General features: G+C 44.1%; 1 protein-coding gene across 1 annotated transcript in view; it reads right to left on the bottom strand.

Annotated features, from left to right (window-relative positions):
• The window catches only part of C3H4orf45 (chromosome 3 C4orf45 homolog), a 121,045-nt gene that overhangs the window by 9,464 nt on the left and 92,156 nt on the right, over positions 1–19,425 (bottom strand). Inside the window, exon 4 of the mRNA XM_021157841.2 lies at positions 4,601–4,781. Within this exon, the coding sequence (XP_021013500.1) occupies positions 4,601–4,781 (181 nt within the window). The remainder of the gene's footprint in view (positions 1–4,600; positions 4,782–19,425) is intronic.

The following is a 19,425-nucleotide window of genomic DNA, read 5'->3' as shown; positions in this document are numbered from 1 at the left end:
TCAGTCCAGTGATACAATTAAAATGGAGTTGGGTGGGAGCCAGATAGTGTAATGTCAGCTTACAAAAACCTCTTTCCCCCTCTCCCCAAAGATCTCAACTGTGTGGTCCCTGCTGGGCTCGAACTAGCTGTATAGACCAGGCTAGCATTGACCTTGAGACTATCCTCCTCCTTCCCATTTCCCAAGTGCTTGGATTACAAACATGAATCATGGTGATGGTTTGTATTTGCTCGGCCCAGGGAGTGGCACTGTTGGGAGGTGTGGCCTTGTTGGAGTAGGTGTGTCACTGTGGGCGTGGGCCTAAGACCTTCACCCTAGTTGCCTGGAAGTCAGTCTTCCACTAGTAGCTTTCAGAGAAGAGATAGAACTCTCAGCTCTGCCTGCACCATGCCTGCCTGGATGCTGCCATGCTCCCGCCTTGATGATAATGGACTGAACCTCCGAACCTGTAAGCCAGCTCCAGCTAAATGTCGTCATTGATAAGACTTGCCTTGGTCATGGTGAATGTTCACAGCAGTAAAACCCTAACTAAGACAATCACCAAGCCTGGCTATTGTCTTTCATGTAACAAAGACACAATTAAGTCCATACTGTGGACTTCTCTGCTTTTCTATGAGGCTCTTGCAAACCTCTCTCCCTGAGCTCTGAGGGTGCAGCCTGTTCCCCCGAATTCCTATAACAGCATGAAGATTTCCCATACCTGGAGTGTGTTGGTCCAATTCAGTCTCAGCGCATCGCTTTTCCTCCCCTCTTTCTGCCTCACTTTAACCCCCTTCTCTATTTTTAGTTGAGTTATCATAATGTTCTGCAAACTCATCTCCATTTCATATAAAAATGTTCTAACCAATTCTCCTCTGTGTTGATGTGTTGTTCATATAAAAATGTTCTAACCAATTCTCCTCTGTGTTGATTCTCCACACCTTGCTAAAATGATTCCATCCTGTCCCTCTACTCTGTATAAAGAGCATCCCAGTAAGCCCCAAGGTCTTTAGCATCATAGACTGAAGTGATGTGAGTTGGCTGATGAGCATCAGCATCATCACCAGGTACTCTATATGTGTACAACACACACACACACACACACACACACACACACACACACACACACACACACCGGTCAACATCAAGCATGGTAGACACCACTGAGCTACATCTTCAGCCTCATTTTTTTTTTTTTTTTTTTTGAAATAGGGTTTTTATTGTTTCCCAGACTAGACTTGAATTTAATGTTATCTTGGCAGGCTCCTGCCTCAAACTCCTGAGTCACTGAGATTATCAAACCTCTACCACTGGATCACTTTCTTAACTTTTAAGAAATGGGGTCTTGGGCAGAGCGTGGTGCCGAACGCCTTTAATCCCAGCACTTGAGAGGCAGAGGCAGGCAGATTTCTGAGTTTGAGGCCAGCCTGGTCTAAAAAGTGAGTTCCAGGACAGCCAAGGCTACATAGAGAAACCCTGTCTCGAAAAACCAAAAAAAAAAAAAAAAAAAGAAATAGGATCTTTCTCACCAACCAAACCTGTCCTCAGTTTCCTGGGCTCATGTGAATCTTCCCTCCTGAGTAGTTGAGACCGTGGCACACTCCTCTGTACCCAGCGTCTTTTCACTCTACTGTGCAGCCATAGTGAAGGCCTTGCACTCCCCTGAAGCCTGGTGTTGCCTTTTCCCTCCTGGCCTCTGTCCTCTTGTCCAACCAACTCCCCTTCTGTTCTGTCCCCAAATTCAATTCACAGCCAAGTCCTCTAGCACCATGGGACTCAAGGTCCCCAGACCATGAACTGGACCCGTGTTGCCTGGGAACTGGACAGAAATGCAGCCCAGCTGACAAACTACAGACTTACCGAGCCCTAATCTGCATCTGAATTCAGTCACCCGGGGTTCGTGTGCACATTAACTTCTGAGACTATTCCTGTGCTTCAAAGGCAGTGACAGAAAGAATGCATGAAGTAAAAGAAATAATTTTTTTTTGAAAAAAAAAAAAAAAAAGACTACATCAGCCACCGAGGTTACATTAGTAAGTTGGATTTAGAGGCCTCAAGAACACTGGCAAGCCAAGAATGAAATGGAAATGAATGGTGCTCTATGTCATAAGCTTTACAACATTTAGGTCACTGCTACTTACTGAAAAGAAAAAGATCAAGATGGAAGGATAACAAATGCAAGAGAAGATAGAACTTGAGAGATGTTTGTATTGTTTAAAAAGAGAGGAATTTAACAGGAGAAACACCTTTGCCCAATTGAATTCCAAAAGTTAGTTATGTTAGTGCATGCTAGGTAAATGTGGACAAGAATGTTTCGTACTATTCAATACCTGAATTTGTACTGAGCTTATGTGTGTGTGTGTGTGTGTATCCAATAGCACAAATAATCAAGCATTCTGACCCTCTGTAGATGAGAAGCTGTGTGATACTGTGACAAGGACAGTTTTTTTACTTCTTGGTGGCTCTTGGTACAATTATGGTTCTTTCAGCCTAAGAATGTGAGCTATGCCAGCATGGTGGCACCTGCAGTAATTCTGTCACTCTGGAGGTGAAGGCAAGAGAGTCAGGAGTTTAATGTCATCTTCAACTATGTAGTAAGTTGGAGGTCGGCCTGGGCTAAATGCCACCTTGTCTCAAAACAAAGAAGGGAAGACATGGCAGCCTCTCTCTCGCAGGAATGACTGCCAGCATTCACTGTTGCCTGAGTGGGCGGTGGCGTGGGGATGCTTCTCATGTGGTGTGTTCATTATTGGCTTTTGAATATGTAAGGATTGCTTGGAGTTCGTTCCACGAAGAGGGGTTACACAAAAAGGAGGTGGGAGTTTTCTCAAACGTCCACGACTCTGAGATCCTCCAAGCAAACAGACGCAGATAAGGAGTTTCTAATACACTCTGAAATTTTTAAAGGAGAAAGCCTGCCTGATGAAAAGTTTATTTTGAACTATACATATTTTTAGAAAGGAATTGACTGTGTGCTCAGTGAAGATGCGCTGAGCCCCACCCCTAGTGCTACACCATGTGTCAGGGTTTCCTGTGCATAGCACCCAGTCTGAGTCAGCATGCACAGAGACGGTAGACGAGCCCACCTGGAGAAAACATGCTTCGTGTAGCTTCTCTACAGCCTTCAAAGACACAGATGAAGACTGAGACGCAAATAGAGAGAAACTAAACAGTTAAAGAAACATGATGAATGGCCCCACCCACCATACATACGTCAGGAGAATTGGTTTATGAACTGTAGACCTAAATCTTAAAACTGTAACCATGGTTGTATGTGAGAACATCTTTGTTCTTAGAGAGTACACCCTGAAGTGTCAAGAAATAAAGGGCATTGCGTATGCACTTGCCTTCAAATGGCGTGTGGCTGGGGTGTGGTATATATATGTATACATATACTTAGAGTGCGGAAGAAAATACATCAAAGCAAGGAAACGTAATTGATGGGTCTGGAAGAAGAGGATATGAAGCTGTTCTTGCAAAATTTCCCCTGTAAATTTTTAACCATTTAAAAGTAATAAAACAAGACAAAACAAAACAAAACAAAAAAAACTTCTTAGTAAAAACGTTAATGCAAAACATAAAGGCTCCATTTAGATTTAGTGGATGATGGAAGGCGTTTGGATCTAATGTGTGATTATACTCAAAATGCACTCGATAATATAACTAGCCCAACTCATGTCTATCACTGTTAATCATTACCTCAAAATCATCGCCTTCTCAAAAGTCAGCCCACAGGCAGAGGCTAGCATCTGAACTACCCATTTCCAACACAGAGTATCTCTGGGGCCAGGACCTTCCCAGGAGGACAAATTCAGCTCCCTCACAGACTGCTTCAAAGGGATGACAGTATGGCTGCTGAGCAAGATGGCAAAGCATGGTAAGTTCTGTGCGAATGAGTTCTGAGGACTCTTCTTCAAGGAAGCAAGATGACTCTCTGTGTACAGAACAGGAGTCGCCATGATGTGAGCTATTCCAGTTTCCTTTCTGTCACAGACACTTTCTGTCAGACTCCGTATCAAATGCTGGATGTTGACAAAGCACCTTGTGCTGTGGGATTATGCAGAAGGTCCAGATATGAGCGAGACTGTTTTTTTACACAGACTGCTGAAGAGGAATGCGAAGTGTGTGGTTTCATGTCCTTTACTTGATTCTCATGTTCCCTCTCCAAAAATTTCAGGAAAGTACCTGCTGTCCCCATCTTACTTATTCTTAAAAGCCCATGTAAGGAAATGACAGAGCTTGCTAGGCTCCTGTAAGTACTAAGGAGAGTGGGCTGGTGTGTTCTTAATGTTCTGAGTGTGTGCAGGGTGTGCAGGGTGTTACAGGTTTGCCCCCATCATACGGACTGTTTTCTCAGCTTGTGGAAATTAGGACCTGACCATTCTCTGCAGGTCAAACCATATGATGGATAAACATTTGTAGGGGCAGGACCACACACCGTCCTGTTTTCTTATGCTATAAAGTGAGACTCATACCCGGCTCCCAGAGACAGCGGAAATCTAATCTGGATCACAGTCTGGTTGGTAGGTTAAAAGGAACGGTGACACTATTAGAATCTCATTACACTCTCTGGTCCTCAGCAGGGCTTTTCTCAGGATAATTCAGGAAAATGGCAGCTTACCTTCTTTTCCTGCAGCTTGGGCAGCCTGGAGGGCAGGTTGCTCCTTATTAACTTACTCTGTTTAACCAGAATCGCCCGTTTAGAGTTTCTCTGCTCGATGTCTTCATAGTCACTCATATTCCAGGCAAGAAAACCACGACTGTATCCTAGTTGCTTGTTCAGGACAAAAGGCTTCGGCTGCCTGTAATAGGAACAAATAGAAGATGAAAGAGAATAGAAAAATAGAAACATCGAAAGCAAATAGAGACGGTCTAGAAACAGCTGCCAGCTGCCAGTGGGTGAGATTGGTTCCTTTCTCACTGTTTGAGGAAATTTCTGGCCACAGAGCCAAGGGCATCTGCAAACCTGGCCTGCTTACCTTCACCAAGGAGGTTCTAGGTGTTTCCCACACCCAGCATCTCCAGATGCGAAGCTGCTGGACATTCCTGCCTCCGTGGACACCTGATAGAAGCCATAAACACTCTCGTCTCCCCATTGCCTGTGGAGCCCAGTCAGAGCCATGTGTGGAAGAGTCTGAGAAGCAGGGGGACGCCAAGACCTAGTGAGAGGGTTGGGTGCAGTATCTGCTGCTTTTAAGGTTTCATGGAAACTAGGCAAAGTGCAGTTCTGTAATCTTAAAGTCTAGCTTTAGATGCTTTAGCAAGAAAATCTCCCAAGCACCGGCTTTGGACTAGGTTTACACTATCAGCCTTGATTCCTTCTGTGGAACAGGCTTCAGTACATTATCCCATAACAGTCATACTTTTATGCCAGAGGCACATCTTGCCTGGCAGGCTTGTAGTGTAGCTTGGAGGTTCCACAGCTGGATAAGGTTACTGATGGCTCTCCTCCGCCCCCCCCCCCAACACCCTACTTAGCACCTTCCCTACTTGAAACCTAGCCAGCATGGAGGAAGCGCTGGCTCTGTAACAGCCTGATTTCTTTGTGTCCTGCAACCAAACTTCATCGAATCTTCATCATCGATTTCTGGTGGACAGCCAAGAGCATTGGTCTTTGGCCTGTGCAGTTCAGAGTACTTCTGGGACTCACCCAGCCCCCATGATAAATGCAGAAGGTGTCCCACATCTTTCCATGGTTTTGGTCTCCATAGTTTCTGCGGAGAAGTCAGTTTTATGTCACCTTCCTTAGCTGTTTTCCATAGTCTATCTTTGTCGTTGTCATTGAGGTTTGACCTGCTGTATACAGCCATGAGTCTATTTATCTAGGTTCTATTGAGCTTCCTAAATATTCACCCTACTGTTTTGGCAGTGGCAATAATGTTGTCCAGTGATGATTCCAATTTATTAAAAGTGCCATATGGGTTGGAGAGTTGGCTCAGCAGTTAAGAGCACTGACTGCTCTTCCAAAGGTCCTGAGTTCAAATCCCAGCAACCACATGGTGGCTCACAGCCATCCATAATGAGATCTGATGCCCTCTTCTGGAGTGTCTGAAGACAGCTACAGTATTCTTACTTATAATAGATAAATAAATCTTTAAATAACTAAATAAATAAAGTGCCTTATGTGTCCCTGGAAGTTCCTGCTTGGTTAGTTCAATGGTCAGCCAATGATGGCCAGAGACTTTCTGGAATGTTTTGAATCATTGGAGGTACTGGTCTTTTTACATACTGAGGTCTATTCCCATGTTCTGGAAGGCAGGTTACTATGAAAGTTAGCCTTAGCTTATCCTTTGCACAGTGCTTCAGGATCAGCCCGAGTGAGAGCCTGGATGATATCAGGCCTTGTAGACATAGACCGCGTCCATCCTGGGCATCCTGCCTTCTAGACTCCTGAAGCTGCAGCAACACTTCTCACACAGCCTCCTGCACACTCTCTCACTCTCTGTTTTGTCCCTTTATGGTATTAGGCATCTGCTGTTTGCCCCAACTCATTACTGATAACTGTGATATTGGATAACTGCTGCTAATCTATTTTTGACAAGTGCCCATGAGACCGAGCTGTTTACATACAAAATGAACTAAAAATAATTGAAAATTCTGGGAAAGGAGCTTTTCCTGGGTTTTCAAAAGCAGGTTAACTATGGCACGTCTGTATGTGTGGCTTCCCGAAGGTCTTCAAACGTATGTCCTGCCTCCAGGAATTGGTAGACAGCTGTTTCTCATGGATATTGTCTTTTAAGGCAGTTGGTTTTCAAGCTGCCCTGGAGTTATTAAGAAAAGGGGGCAGGCATCTCCACCCTGAGGATCATAGGCAACGCCATCTTTCTTAAATGGCTATGGTGTCTCCTCTACCCCTCTCCTTGGCCCTGAGTTCCCACCAGTGCACCCTGGTGGCTCTTAGCATCACCTTCTCGTGTGCCGGACTGATTAGTCTCCACACGTTCTAGTCTGATATCCCAGCAGCTCTCTGGTGCTGGGCCGCATCCTCCTCAGGGAGTCCTTGAAGTTTGTGTTTCCAAATCTCTTCTCTCTAGCAGTCTAACTTCTCAGGCTATTTCATTCATATTTATTTTTTAAGTACATTTATCTCTTTGTGTGCTCATGTGTGCCATGGTGCATGTGTGTAAGCCGAAGAACAGTTTGCCAAAGTCATTTCCCTTCTTCTACGGTGTGGGTATCAAAGATCAAATATCAGAGATCAAACCTCAGGCCATCAGGGTTGGCAGCGAATGTCTTACCTGATGCACCATCTCTTCAGCCTCATTGCATTCTTTTAAATTTTTAAAATTCTTTCTGCCCTGTTACTGTTAACACTACCTTCAATTTTACCTAATTCTCATTTGTTTAAAAAAAAAATTAAACATTTTGTGCATGAGTGTTTTACCTGTACCTATGTGCAATGCCTGCAGATGCCAGAAGAGGGCGTCAGATCCTCTAGAACTGCAGTCAGAGATGGTTGTGAGCCATCCTGTGGACATTGGGAACCAAACCCAGGTCCTCTGCAAGAAGCACCCAGTGATCTTAACTGCTGAGTGATCTTCCCAGCGTGTGTGTGTGTGTGTGTGTGTGTGTGTGTGTGTGTGTGTGTGTGTCTGTGTCTCTGTGTCTCTGTGTGTGTTGATGGGATTGAACAAGAGTGTCACCCCCATTATACAAGTTCTCCACACTAAGCCCCAGCCCCAGTCTCTTTATGTTTCTGTGTCTTTAGCATCTTTAGTGGGTTCTGACATAGAACACATTTATGGTCTATTTTACTTGCATCAATAAAAAATTTTTAAGTGTATTTTTTTTTTTCTATCTCCAGTTAGAGAGCTGGCGATCCTGCACATAGTGAAGGGCTTGGCAGACAGTGGGAATGATCTTAGATTGACTGCTTCTTTTACTATTTAAAAATGTTTTATTACACAACAATGTTTGATATTTCCGCTACAACTGCCGGTTCAGAGATGACCAAATTTTTCCTAGCACCCTGAACATCAAGAAATGATCTGAGGAGAGAAAATAGGTTTCAGCACACAGGAAAAACTGGCTGGCCTTTTCTTACGTAAGTGTCTAAAACTGACAGGGCAAGCTTGGCTTTCCTGTGGATGCTTGTGACAGAGAAAACACTCCAGGTGCTGAGGAGGGGCCAGGAAGACGGGCTGCCCTTGTTCCAGGTGTCTTGCCTTTTGTGTGGAGCTGGGACCACGTGGACTCCGTGGCTGCTTTGGTTCATGACCAAACAATTCAGTGGCCTCTTGGTCACTGGCTTGAATGTTGTCATAAGCTGATTAAAATAGCTATTTATTCTGGAGCACCAAAGCGGCCAGCACCCACGGTGCCTGAAGCCACCCTTTCTCTTCTGTCTGCTGCACTGACCCACATCTTGTGAGCTCTGTCTGGGGAACTAAAAATGCTTCCATATAAGTGATTCAGCGGCTGACTCTTGGATTCTGAGGTTAACTATTCAAAGTGACTGTGCTGAGTTCCAGTGAGTCAGCCTCCCACCTAATCTATATAGCACAGTGAGTTACTCACTTGAGTTTCACAGAGACAACCTTCCTTTGGGGCTTTGCGTTTTCCGTACCCACCATGAAGTGATGTCATTGGGTATCCGTGTATTTCTGACTTTCGAGGAGGACCCTAATGACCTGTTCTCTCTTAAGTTCTTCCCTAAGGATCTGGCTCTCTCAGTGGCTGCTTCCTCAAGGCACCATCAATATTTGCTCTTTCTATTTCTGGAAGTGAAAAAAAGTCCCATTGGCAAAGGGGAAGTTTTGAGCTACACACACAGAAGCGCTTGGCAGGTCCTTTGTTGTCTAAGGGACAGGTCCTTCCCTCTCTTCTCTCCTTGGGACACTCCCAGGAGACCTTTATTTACATGGATCTTTTTACATCTCCGGTGCAGCCCACACTTACCATCGGATCGCTCAAGAGAGAGCTTTAAGATGAGTGTCTTCATATTTCCCTTTTTCAAGCTAGCCTTCTGAATAGGCTCATGGGGCAGGGGGTTGCTGATGATGAATAGCAACAGATGGGGGAATATTTCAGAGATGCTGGCTACTTGGGAAGACCATCCCTACCCTGACTGTGGGTGCTCTCCATCCCACCTCCAGAGGCCAGCCTGGCCTTGACTGCAGCCAGGCATCACCACTCAGCCCTTCACGAGGGCAGAGGTTTTGGAGGGTGGGACTGCGTGCCATGATGTTCCAGACTGGTGCCATACATATTCTAAGTGAGTTGAGTACAGCTTTGTTTCTTTTGATTGACTCTCCATCTTGACACACCACCCTAGAATTATTTATGATTATGCTGTCCATACACTACTCTCTAAACATTTCATCTTTCCCCCCTGGAATAGTGCTGATTTGACCCTGGATCAACAGCCTATATCATAGACACTACTAAAAAAAAAAAAAAACGTTGGGTTGTTTTTTTTTTATTCTTGTTGTTAAACCAGACAGATCAAAAGAACATACATATTTGGCAGTTATTGATAGAAAAACGTTTAAATGCAAAGGATAACTATTGCCCAGTGGAAAAAGAAATGGGTTTATAAGAAGCTATTCTCTCTTTTTAAGGAAATTTTTTTCTTTTTATTTAGGTGTTTGTATATCTGTCTGTCTCTTTCCCTGTGTAAAATATATATATTACGTGTGTGTGTGTGTGTGTGTGTGTGTGTGTGTGTGTGTGTGTTTGCAGTGTTGCCCTTGGAAGCCAGAAGAGGGCACTGGAACTAGAGGTACAGGCAGCTGTGGCTTCCTCACATGGGGATTGGAACTAAACTCTGGTCCCCTCCAAGAACAGTGAGTGAGCCATCTCTCCAGCCCCAAGCAATTTAAAAAAAACTGTACATGTTTTTCTTAAATGCATGTGTATGTACCACATGCATGCCATTTACCCAAGGAGCCAGAAGAGGGTGTCAGATGCCCTGGAACTGGAGTTAACGATCATTGTGAGAGACTCCACATGGGTGCTGGGAATTGGATCCAGGTCCCCATGGGTATAGCAAATGCTCAGCTGCTGAGCCATATTCCTAGCTCTGTCCATTCCATAGGCCAAGATGCTGTGCTTCTTAGGTAAAATCCTCAGTGCCTTATACAATTCTCCAGAAGGCACGTGCCTACCAACGTGCCTACCATACTTGCTTGATGTTTGGACTTCAGGATACTGGCAAAACCAAGGGTCTATCTTTGATTTTTAACAACCTACTTAAAATAAAGTCAAAAAGTAATATTGAACCCCAAATTATGGCCAAATAAGACAGCTGATGACCCCAAAGACCCAGAAGCTATTCAGTTGTACAGTTGTAACTTGTGTAAAGGGTGGCATGCATCTACACTGTGACCCTTGGGTGATGAACTGCTTTTTCAGCGAGCTGTTCTCTCAGGTTTTGGTTTGGTTTGTTCTTGTTTTTCTTACAGTGTCAGCGATGTTTTGTTGTTCCTGTCTTTAAATAATAGATGCTTTAGCCAGATTTTACAGTATAAGCATACATCCAGTGTATGTTCAGGGACTTAGCAGATGTCCACGTCATGTAGCAAAGACACACACGGGGACATGAATAAGCATTTTTTTTTAACTGCTGTGCCTAGAAACAAGTGAAATGGACACTAAGGAATTATGTGAATGCTAAACTTTCAAGGATAATCAGTCATGATGAGGCATGGCCAATCTGTGTTTGTGTTATATGCATGTCCATGCTAGTCTGTGTGCATGTGGGCATGTGGTGTGCAGAGGGAGACCAGAGATCAGCTTGGAGCATTTCCCTCAGTTGCTCTCCACCTTACTTTTATTTAAATCAACACCACAATTTATTTGTAAGCATGTTATTTGTGTCAATAATCAAATTGACAACACTTTATACAATTTCCTTGGATAATATTATCATCATAACAGAACACAATCTACAGTACTCCTTTAATACAAAGTGTATTTGAAACACAACATAAAAAAATGAGAATGTCAGAGACAACAAACGACCAAGAAAGGGAAATATCGTCCCTCACACAAACACAAAAGCATCTGGTTGCATATGTTAAACAAAAAAGGCTCTAAGGCAGTGCTTCTCAGCCTTCCTAATGCTGTGACCCTTCCATACAGTTCCTCATGTTGTAGTAATCCCAACCACAAAATTATATTTTTACTACTTTGTAACTGTTATTTTGCTGTTATGAATCATAACAAATACCTGATATGCAGGATATCTGATATATGACCCTGCAGAAGGATTATTTGAGCCCCCAAAGGGGTTGCAACTCATGGGTTGAGAATGGCTGCTGTAAGGAATCGGATGACCCTAACTTCTTAAGTGCTATAAAGTTGCATTTCTTTAGATACATTTGTGAAGTGAAACGAGACCTTTACTAAACTGTATGCCCTTCTTGATATTTAGTAACTCTCTTGTTTTTTGTTTTTTCTTAGTTTCTAAATGTCTGTCGGTGGTTCAAGCTATCGTAAGTGAGAGATCCACCTTATTTTTTAAAACAGGGTCTCTGATCGAACTTGGAGAGTAGCTGGCTAGCGAGCCCTGGGCATCCTCCCACGTCTGACCCCCCTATTCTGACCACCTCTACCCACTTCCCTCCCCTGTGCTATGGTTAAAGATGTGCCCTGCTACACCCAGTTCATGTGGGAGTACTGGGGATCTGCCCTCAGCTCAGCCCTGGTGTTTGCTCAGCAAACATAGTTACTGAGCCACCTTCTCAGCTTGGAAGATAACTTTCTAACACCTGCTTGAATCTAATCTCTTGTTCTTACTTAGTAGTTTCTCCATCCCACATAAAGAAAATGTCTACGGTTTTCATACCATTAATTGTTCAAAAAAACCAAATTTATGAAATGGCTCATAGATGACAGAAATTATATTGGAAGGGTAGGTAGGGTAGAGATTATTTAAATGTAAACAGTGTGACTTCATATAGCATAAAATCTATCCAGCTGAAATGATAAAAATCAAATTGTTTCCCCAAGGAAGATGTTTGAGAAAGTAGGAGAGGTCCCTGGGTCTCCAGTCCAACTATGGAAGATATTCGAATAACATTCCAAATGCTACTTTTAAGACAGAAAGGGAAGATGGACACGCAGCTTTTATTTTCCCTCTTGGAACAAAGCACCCACTCAGAGATTGTTCAGTCTTGCGCACTATTACATGCACGTATGCTTCAAACCTAGTGTTGTGGTCACTCGAGTTTGATTTATTGCTTTTATTTCCCAGGAACATGACCACTTTATTGTAAAGGCTTTTTAAACATTCTACCACTCCACTGAGTTAAAGGAGTGAAACAGGAATCGTCTCTGTGCCTTGAGTGAACATGTCTTCATTAATTTACCAGGTTGGCTTCCTTCCCTGAGCTCCAGAATGTGACTAATGATGTCACCAGCACATTGCTGGTTGCCCTTCTGGACTCCAGCTGGGCTCCCCTACGCAGGCTCTGAAAATCTACTCCAACCGGTCCTCTAGCACAGAACAACAACATACTGCAAACGCTCCCGGTGCCAAGAACCTGCTTGCCATGTGGAAACACGCAGAGGGGCTGGATGCTTCTCATTCGGTGTTTTAAAGTGACTGATATGAAGTGACCATTGCATCAAGCAGTCCCATGCACATAGCCTCAGAAGCAGGTGTCCAAATACCTAATAGATCATCTGAGGCTCTGGATTAAGAGTCCTGACATTGGCACATAAGCCATCCAGTGGCTCCTGCCAGCTTCAGCAGCCTAGGCCTCCTTTATTTATGCTGGTGCTTCCTGGACATCCCTTGCTTCTTTGTGAGTGGTGAGGGGAGAAAGGGGAGGCGTGGTGTTGGAGCTGCTTGGGGTCAGTTTGGAGCACGCTCCTCTCTCTAGATAGGAAATCTAGCGCTTTATTCGCTACAATAAGAGGTGGTGCAGGGGCTGGTGAGATGGCTCAGTGGGTAAGAGCACTGACTGCTCTTCCAAAGGTCCTGAGTTCAAATCCCAGCAACCACATGGTGGCTCAAAAACCATCTGTAACGAGATCTGATGCCCCCTTCTGGAGTCTGAAGACAGCTACAGTGTACTTAGATATTATAATAATAAATAAATCTTTAAAAAAAAAAAGAAAGGTGGTGCAATTTGCTTTTACTCATTTGCAAAACTGAAACACACACAGCAGACAAATGACAGTGCCCCACTGCTCATCACACAGTGCACAAATGACAGTGCCCCACTGCTCATCACACAGTGCACAAATGACAGTGCCCCACTGCTNGCCCCACTGCTCATCACACAGTGCACAAATGACAGTGCCCCACTGCTCATCACACAGCGGACAAATGACAGTGCCCCACTGCTCATCACACAGTGGACAAATGACAGTGCCCCACTGCTCATCACACAGTGGACAAATGACAGTGCCCCACTGCTCATCACACAGTGCACAAATGACGGTATCCTACCACTCATTACCCAACTCAGCAAGCATCAGTTGACAGACAATCTTATTTCATCTCTCTCTTTATTACCAACTCCCATCCCCAGGACACCCTATCTCTATGGTATAAAACACATGACATCTTTTTCTTATCTTAACCGCTTGGCTAGTATTTACCCTAAACAATTAATACTTTGACTAAATAATCACTATCCAAAAGTTGAGTTGTCTCCTAACTTTTTAAAAATACTTATTTATTATATGTAAGTGCACTGTAGCTGTCTTCAGACACCCCAGAAGAGGGCGTCAGATCTCATTATGGATGGTTGGGAGCCACCATGTGGTTGCTGGAATTTGAACTTAGGACCTTCGGAAGGGCAGTCAATGCTCTTAACCGCTGAGCCATCTCTCCAGTCCAACTTTTTTAAGTGTAAGAAAATCCAAATTAGCTTCACACCTCTTTGGTGACTCTTTGAGGCTTTTTATTACTTCTTAACTGCTCATTCGTTAACAAAACTGGGTTGCTTGTCCCATAAAACTTCCGTCATGTATCTTCTGTCTCTCTTCACTGATACTGTTTGACATTTTCTGACATCGTCTTATTTCTACACGTCGTCAGTGGGAGTCGGAGCTGGGTCTGGGTCATGCTGAGTTCTGTGGCAAGGCTACTTCACAAATTCGCTAGGACTGCTGTAACAAAACACTACAAGCTGGTGGCTTAAATAGCAGTGAGGTAGATGTGTCTCTCCACGTGTGTCTTGTGGGCCCGTCTGTACCTGTGTCCGGACAACCTCTTCTCATAAAGAACATACTCATGTTCCTTTATTTTTGTCTTGTGGTGCTAGAAACTAAGCCCATAGCTTCCTGCACGCTAGGGAAAGGCTTAACAACTGAGCAACATGCTAACCCTAATTTCTTCTTAACATCTCCTTAAAGGTTGGGTATATGGCTTCATGGGTCAAGTGCTTCCTTTCTGTGCAAGCATGAGGCCCAGAGTTCAGATGCCCAAAACACACATAAAAGCTGCACATGGTGGAATATGTCTGGAACCCCAGTGCTAGGAGGGGAGGGTGGAGACACAGATCCCAACCAGAACACTTTAGGTTAAGGGGGAATAACTTTTTAAAATCCCAATATTGGGGTTGGAGAGATGGCTCAGTGGTTTAGAGCACTGACTGCTCTGCCAGAGGTCCTGAGTTCAATTTCCAGCAACAAGATGGTGGCTCACAACCATCTGTAATGGGATCTGATACCCTCTCTTCTGGTGTGTGTCTGAAGATAGCTTCAGTGTACTCATATAAATAAATAAATAAATAAATAAATAAATAAATCTTTTAAAAAAACTCCCAATATCGGTGGAGTTAGGATTCCTCGGTGACATCATTTGAATGTCTACCTCCAGAGGCAGTCGCATGCTGAAGTCCATGTTAGGTCTTTACTGCGTAAGTCTGGAAAGGAGAATGGGAAGGCGTTCCGTGATAGAGCCCGTGCTTAGCTTGCACGAGAGTCTGGGTTCCATCCTCAGATTCCATTTAGAGATCTCTAGGGAGGGCCTAGCTTCTCCCATCACAAGGCACATAACCTAAGAGGCACACACGATCTACGCATTCTGCTTGCGATGCTCCTGCACATAACCTAAGAGGCACATACGATCTACGCATTCTGCTTGCGATGCTCCTGCACATAACCTAAGAGGCACACACGATCTACGCATTCTGCTTGCGATGCTCCTGCACATAACCTAAGAGGCACACATGATCTACGCATTCTGCTTGCGATGCTCCTGCACATAACCTAAGAGGCACATACGATCTAGCATTCTGCTTGCCATGCTCCTGGCGGCCTCTTAGCACCAGTGCATAGATGCCGTAACTGTTTAGGCCTCACATGGGGGTGGTGCCTCCATTTCTGTTACTTTTTTTTTTGTATTCATAAGCTGGAGAACTTGGATTTCCTTTTTAAAAGTCACCTCACTTTCTGTGTGGTTATATGGTAGTGTGCTTTGTGTTGCAAAAGTGGAACTCACATGACTTTATTTCCTCCTATTTTCTGTTTTCAAAGTTAGTTCACTGGAATGCTCCAAAAGGGCCTCTGTACTGATTTGTTTTGGTGTTGGGGATAGAACCCAAGGCCTCCTGATTACTAAGCAAATGCTCTATCTCTGGCCCACAAAATCTCTCTCTCTCTTTTTTTAAAGAATTATTTATTTTCTGTCTATGAATACATTGTTGCTATCTTCAGACACACCAGAAGGGGGCATCAGATTCCATTACAGATGGTTGTGAGCCACCACTTGGTTGCTGGGAATTGAACTCAGAACCTCTGGAAGAGCAGCCAGTGTTCTTAACTGCTGAGCCATCTCTCCAGCCTCAAAAATCTCTTCAAGTCTGACTCCTCCAGTTCCTTGGGACTTGAGAGGGTATTTTTTGTTTTGTTTTGTTTTGCTGTTATGGGGTGAGTGGATATAAAGATGTGAGTGCACATTTTCAGAGGTCAGGGGGCAGCTTTGTGAAATCTGGTCTCTCCTTCCATCTTTACATGAGTTTGTAGGTAAAACTTAGATAATCACATTTACTCTGCAATCACTTTTACCTGCTGAGCCCTACAGTGAGTTTTGACAACTCTTTTGCTGTCTGGTCTTGCTGCATGGCCTGTTGAGATGCTTCAGGCTCATCTATGTCATCTCTTTCTCCAGAGCCATAGTTAGCCATTTCTCCAAGATGCCCTGATTGCTTTTGGTGAGAAGGTATTTGAAGAATCTGAACACTTAGCCCAGTGTAGGATGTATGCTTGTTTTCTTTTGGCACTCCGAAGACTGAGGCAAGACTGAGGCCAATTGCGGGGTTACGGAGTAAGTTTAAGAACAGCCCGAGCTACACAATGTGATCTAGTCCCTAAAACAAACTAAAAGAATCTAAGTACTAAAGTGTGATGGTTTGTATATGCTTGGCCCAGGGATTGGCACTCTTAGAAGGTGTGGCCCAGTTTGAGTAGGTGTGTCATTGTGGGTGTGGGCTTTAAGACCCTCACCCTAGCTGCTTGGAGGTCAGTCTCCTCATAGCAGCCTTCAGATGAAGATGTAGAACTCTCAGCTCCTCCTCCACCATGCCTGCCTGGATGTTGTCATGCTCTCACCTTGATGATAATGGACTGAATCTCTGAACCTGCAAGCCAGCCCCAACTAAATGTTTTATAAGAGTTGCCTTGGTCATGGTGTCTGTTTATAGTAATAAAACCCTATCTAAAACATAAGGGAATTTGCAGCTACTGAATTGGCCCTTATGTTTAGGTCTTTGCAGTAAAGAGAATATGGGGGAAAATAAATATACACTACAATCCATGTAGTAGTAATGGTGTGGGGGGTGTGCATGCACACGCGCGTGTGCATGCACACTTGGGTGTGAACATGATGAGCAATATTGTAATAAACTTCAGAGATTTTCATCTCTTTTACATCTGTAATGTCCCCCCCCCCAAGAATTTTCGTACTCATTCAAAACAGGAATGATTGAATGAGAATCTCACTTTGTTTTTCATTTGCTCCAACCCGTAATATATCAGATTCATAATACAGAATCAGAGTAAAAATATTAAAATACTTCCACCAAAATTTGTGGTGTTGTTTGTGGTCCAATAATATAATCCACTAGAGGTTATAAAAGCATCCATAAGTCCAGTCCATATGTCTGATGCCCCTGCAGTGCTTTGAATGCCTTCAAGGAATGGGGAGCACTTACCTAGAACACTTGAGGACTTGGGTTCATCCCCAGGGCTGTGGGATAATTCTTGCCTTTGATTAAACCATAAACTGGAAACAGGCTCAGGTTTAAACAATTTTATATTTAAAATGACTTATTTTGGAATAAGGAATGGTATAACCATGGCCCCCAGCCATGACGACTTCCTGTTTTTGTTCTTGATGTTGTCATGACCATATGTGTCGAGGTGGCTCTGAGGAGGAGGTACCACCCCGGTGGTGTCTTACTGAACAGCTGCAAAGAGCAGCTTAGCTTCTGGGAGAAATGTCTTGAAGGCCTCAGCTCTGCTCCATGAAGAAGACATTTGTTCAGCCACCCACCATGCCACCCATCCTTGAATTTTAATGAGTTAGCCTTTAGGCTGCTAGACAGAAAACAAGCCAGCCGTTCTGCATCAACCCTGCCAGCTTCACACACTGCCTCCGAGACTAGAAACGAACTGTTTTTATTGTCGAATACATGATAATTGGGCTCAAAGAGGAATTTGTCTGAACATGCAAATTACATCTGTAAATAGCAACATTTTGGACTCGAAATCCAGCCACTCTCAAGGCTGATCCTACCTATCCTTCAGCTTGGGTAGCCTTCTCTAGATCCCTGCCCAGAGTTAAACTATCAACTGTGGGCTTTGCTTCCACTAGGTCTTTCAGTCCTATTGTAACTGATACTGATACTCTTAGGTTTTAGGTATCTGAACCAGCATCAAGTATAGTACCTGTCCCCAAACACTAATTGATTCATTATTCCTATCACTGCATGCTATCTAACATCAACTATAGTGCCATTTCATCTATGTCTGCTCCCCTACCCCTAACCAGCAAGGTGATAAGTTCTTCGAAGGCAAAATTCATCTTATTCTCTTGGAATAAAAAAAGCGGAAGTGATGTTGGACAAAATTGAATCTGGTTTATAATGGATGAGCACAAGATGCTGTTGAGGACCCTACCTAGGCAAGAGCCGACATTTAAAGACAGGGTGGTTCATGCCATACAAACCCTTACGCTAATACTACAGTCAACACTTGCATGTATATTTTATTATCTCACTTTGAAAGCTCTTCACTGTTTAGGCCAGCTAGAGATTATCTGTTTTCTGTGAGCAGTAGCTGCAATATTATGTTGACTAATAGATTATACCCAGTAGCTTCCAGTTCAGTTTTTCTTGGGTTCTCTGTCAAGACGGGCTATCTTTTCTTAGAACAAGTGGAAAAGCTTGTTCATGTAAACACAGGGTTTCCAGCCTTCAGCCTTGAGCGTCTAGGAGGTCTTTGGGAGAAGACAACAATGAGCCTCTGGCAGGTCACATTCTCTTTAGTAGCTACCTCAGATTTTCCTTGAATCCTCAAGCCCACTCCTCTCCTCAGATTGTTCGTTCCCTCGGCGGTCCTTCATAGGACAGGACCTTGGTAAGGCTTTACTTTCTGTTACACAGTACTCTTTAAGAATTGTTAAGGCAGGAGGTGTGCAAGTTTGAATGACAATGGCCCCCAACAAGCTCGTGGGGAGTGGCATTATTTGAAAGGATAAGGACCTGTGGCCTTGTTGAAGTAGCTGTGGCATTGTTGGAGAAGTTTATCTCAGGATGGGGAGGGGTGGGGATGGGGAGAGGGCTTTGAGGTTTCTGAAACTCAAACCAGGTTAACTGTCTCTGCTGCTTGCCCATCTAGATGTAGAACTCTCAGCTCCTTTCCAGCACCATGGCTGCCTGCACGCAGCCATGCTTCTCACGATGACAATAATGGACCAAACCTCTGAACCTGTAAGCCAGCCCCAATAAAATGTTTTCCTCTATAAAAGTTGCCATGGTCATGGTGTGTGTTCACAGCAATAAAACCCTAAGCCAGAGTTTTCTGTGGTATCTGTTTTACCACCAAACTTCTAAAAAGAATTACGTGTTCGCAAACACATGCATGCACAAGACTTCAAGGAGAACACCAAGGCCATCAGACCTAGGCGCCAATCCCCACCTCACACAGGTACCAGCCTGCTGGCTCAGTCTGTGAATGTGGGCACTTACTTCAATCCAAGGCCACTTTCATTCACCTCCGTCCTTGAATCTGCCAATGCATCCCTCCCTCTGAGAATGGCTCCAAAGCCTTCATCTCTGACGATGCTCCTCACATCCCAAACAGTTTTGGTCCTTTGGGTGGGTGCCTGTAGTTGCTAATTTCCTGTTCTTCCCTCTCATCCAGAATTTTCATGTGTGTGTGTGTGTGTGTGTGTGTGTGTGTGTGTGTGTGTGTATTCCACTTACCTGCCCTTTCCCTGCCCCCCACCCACTCTGTGCTTCTGTCGCTTCAAATAGTCTTTCCCCC

This window comes from Mus caroli, chromosome 3, assembly GCF_900094665.2.
Source record: "Mus caroli chromosome 3, CAROLI_EIJ_v1.1, whole genome shotgun sequence".
NCBI lineage: Eukaryota > Metazoa > Chordata > Mammalia > Rodentia > Muridae > Mus > Mus caroli.
Note: the sequence above shows the minus strand (reverse complement) of the source record. Positions and strands in the feature narration are given on the sequence as shown.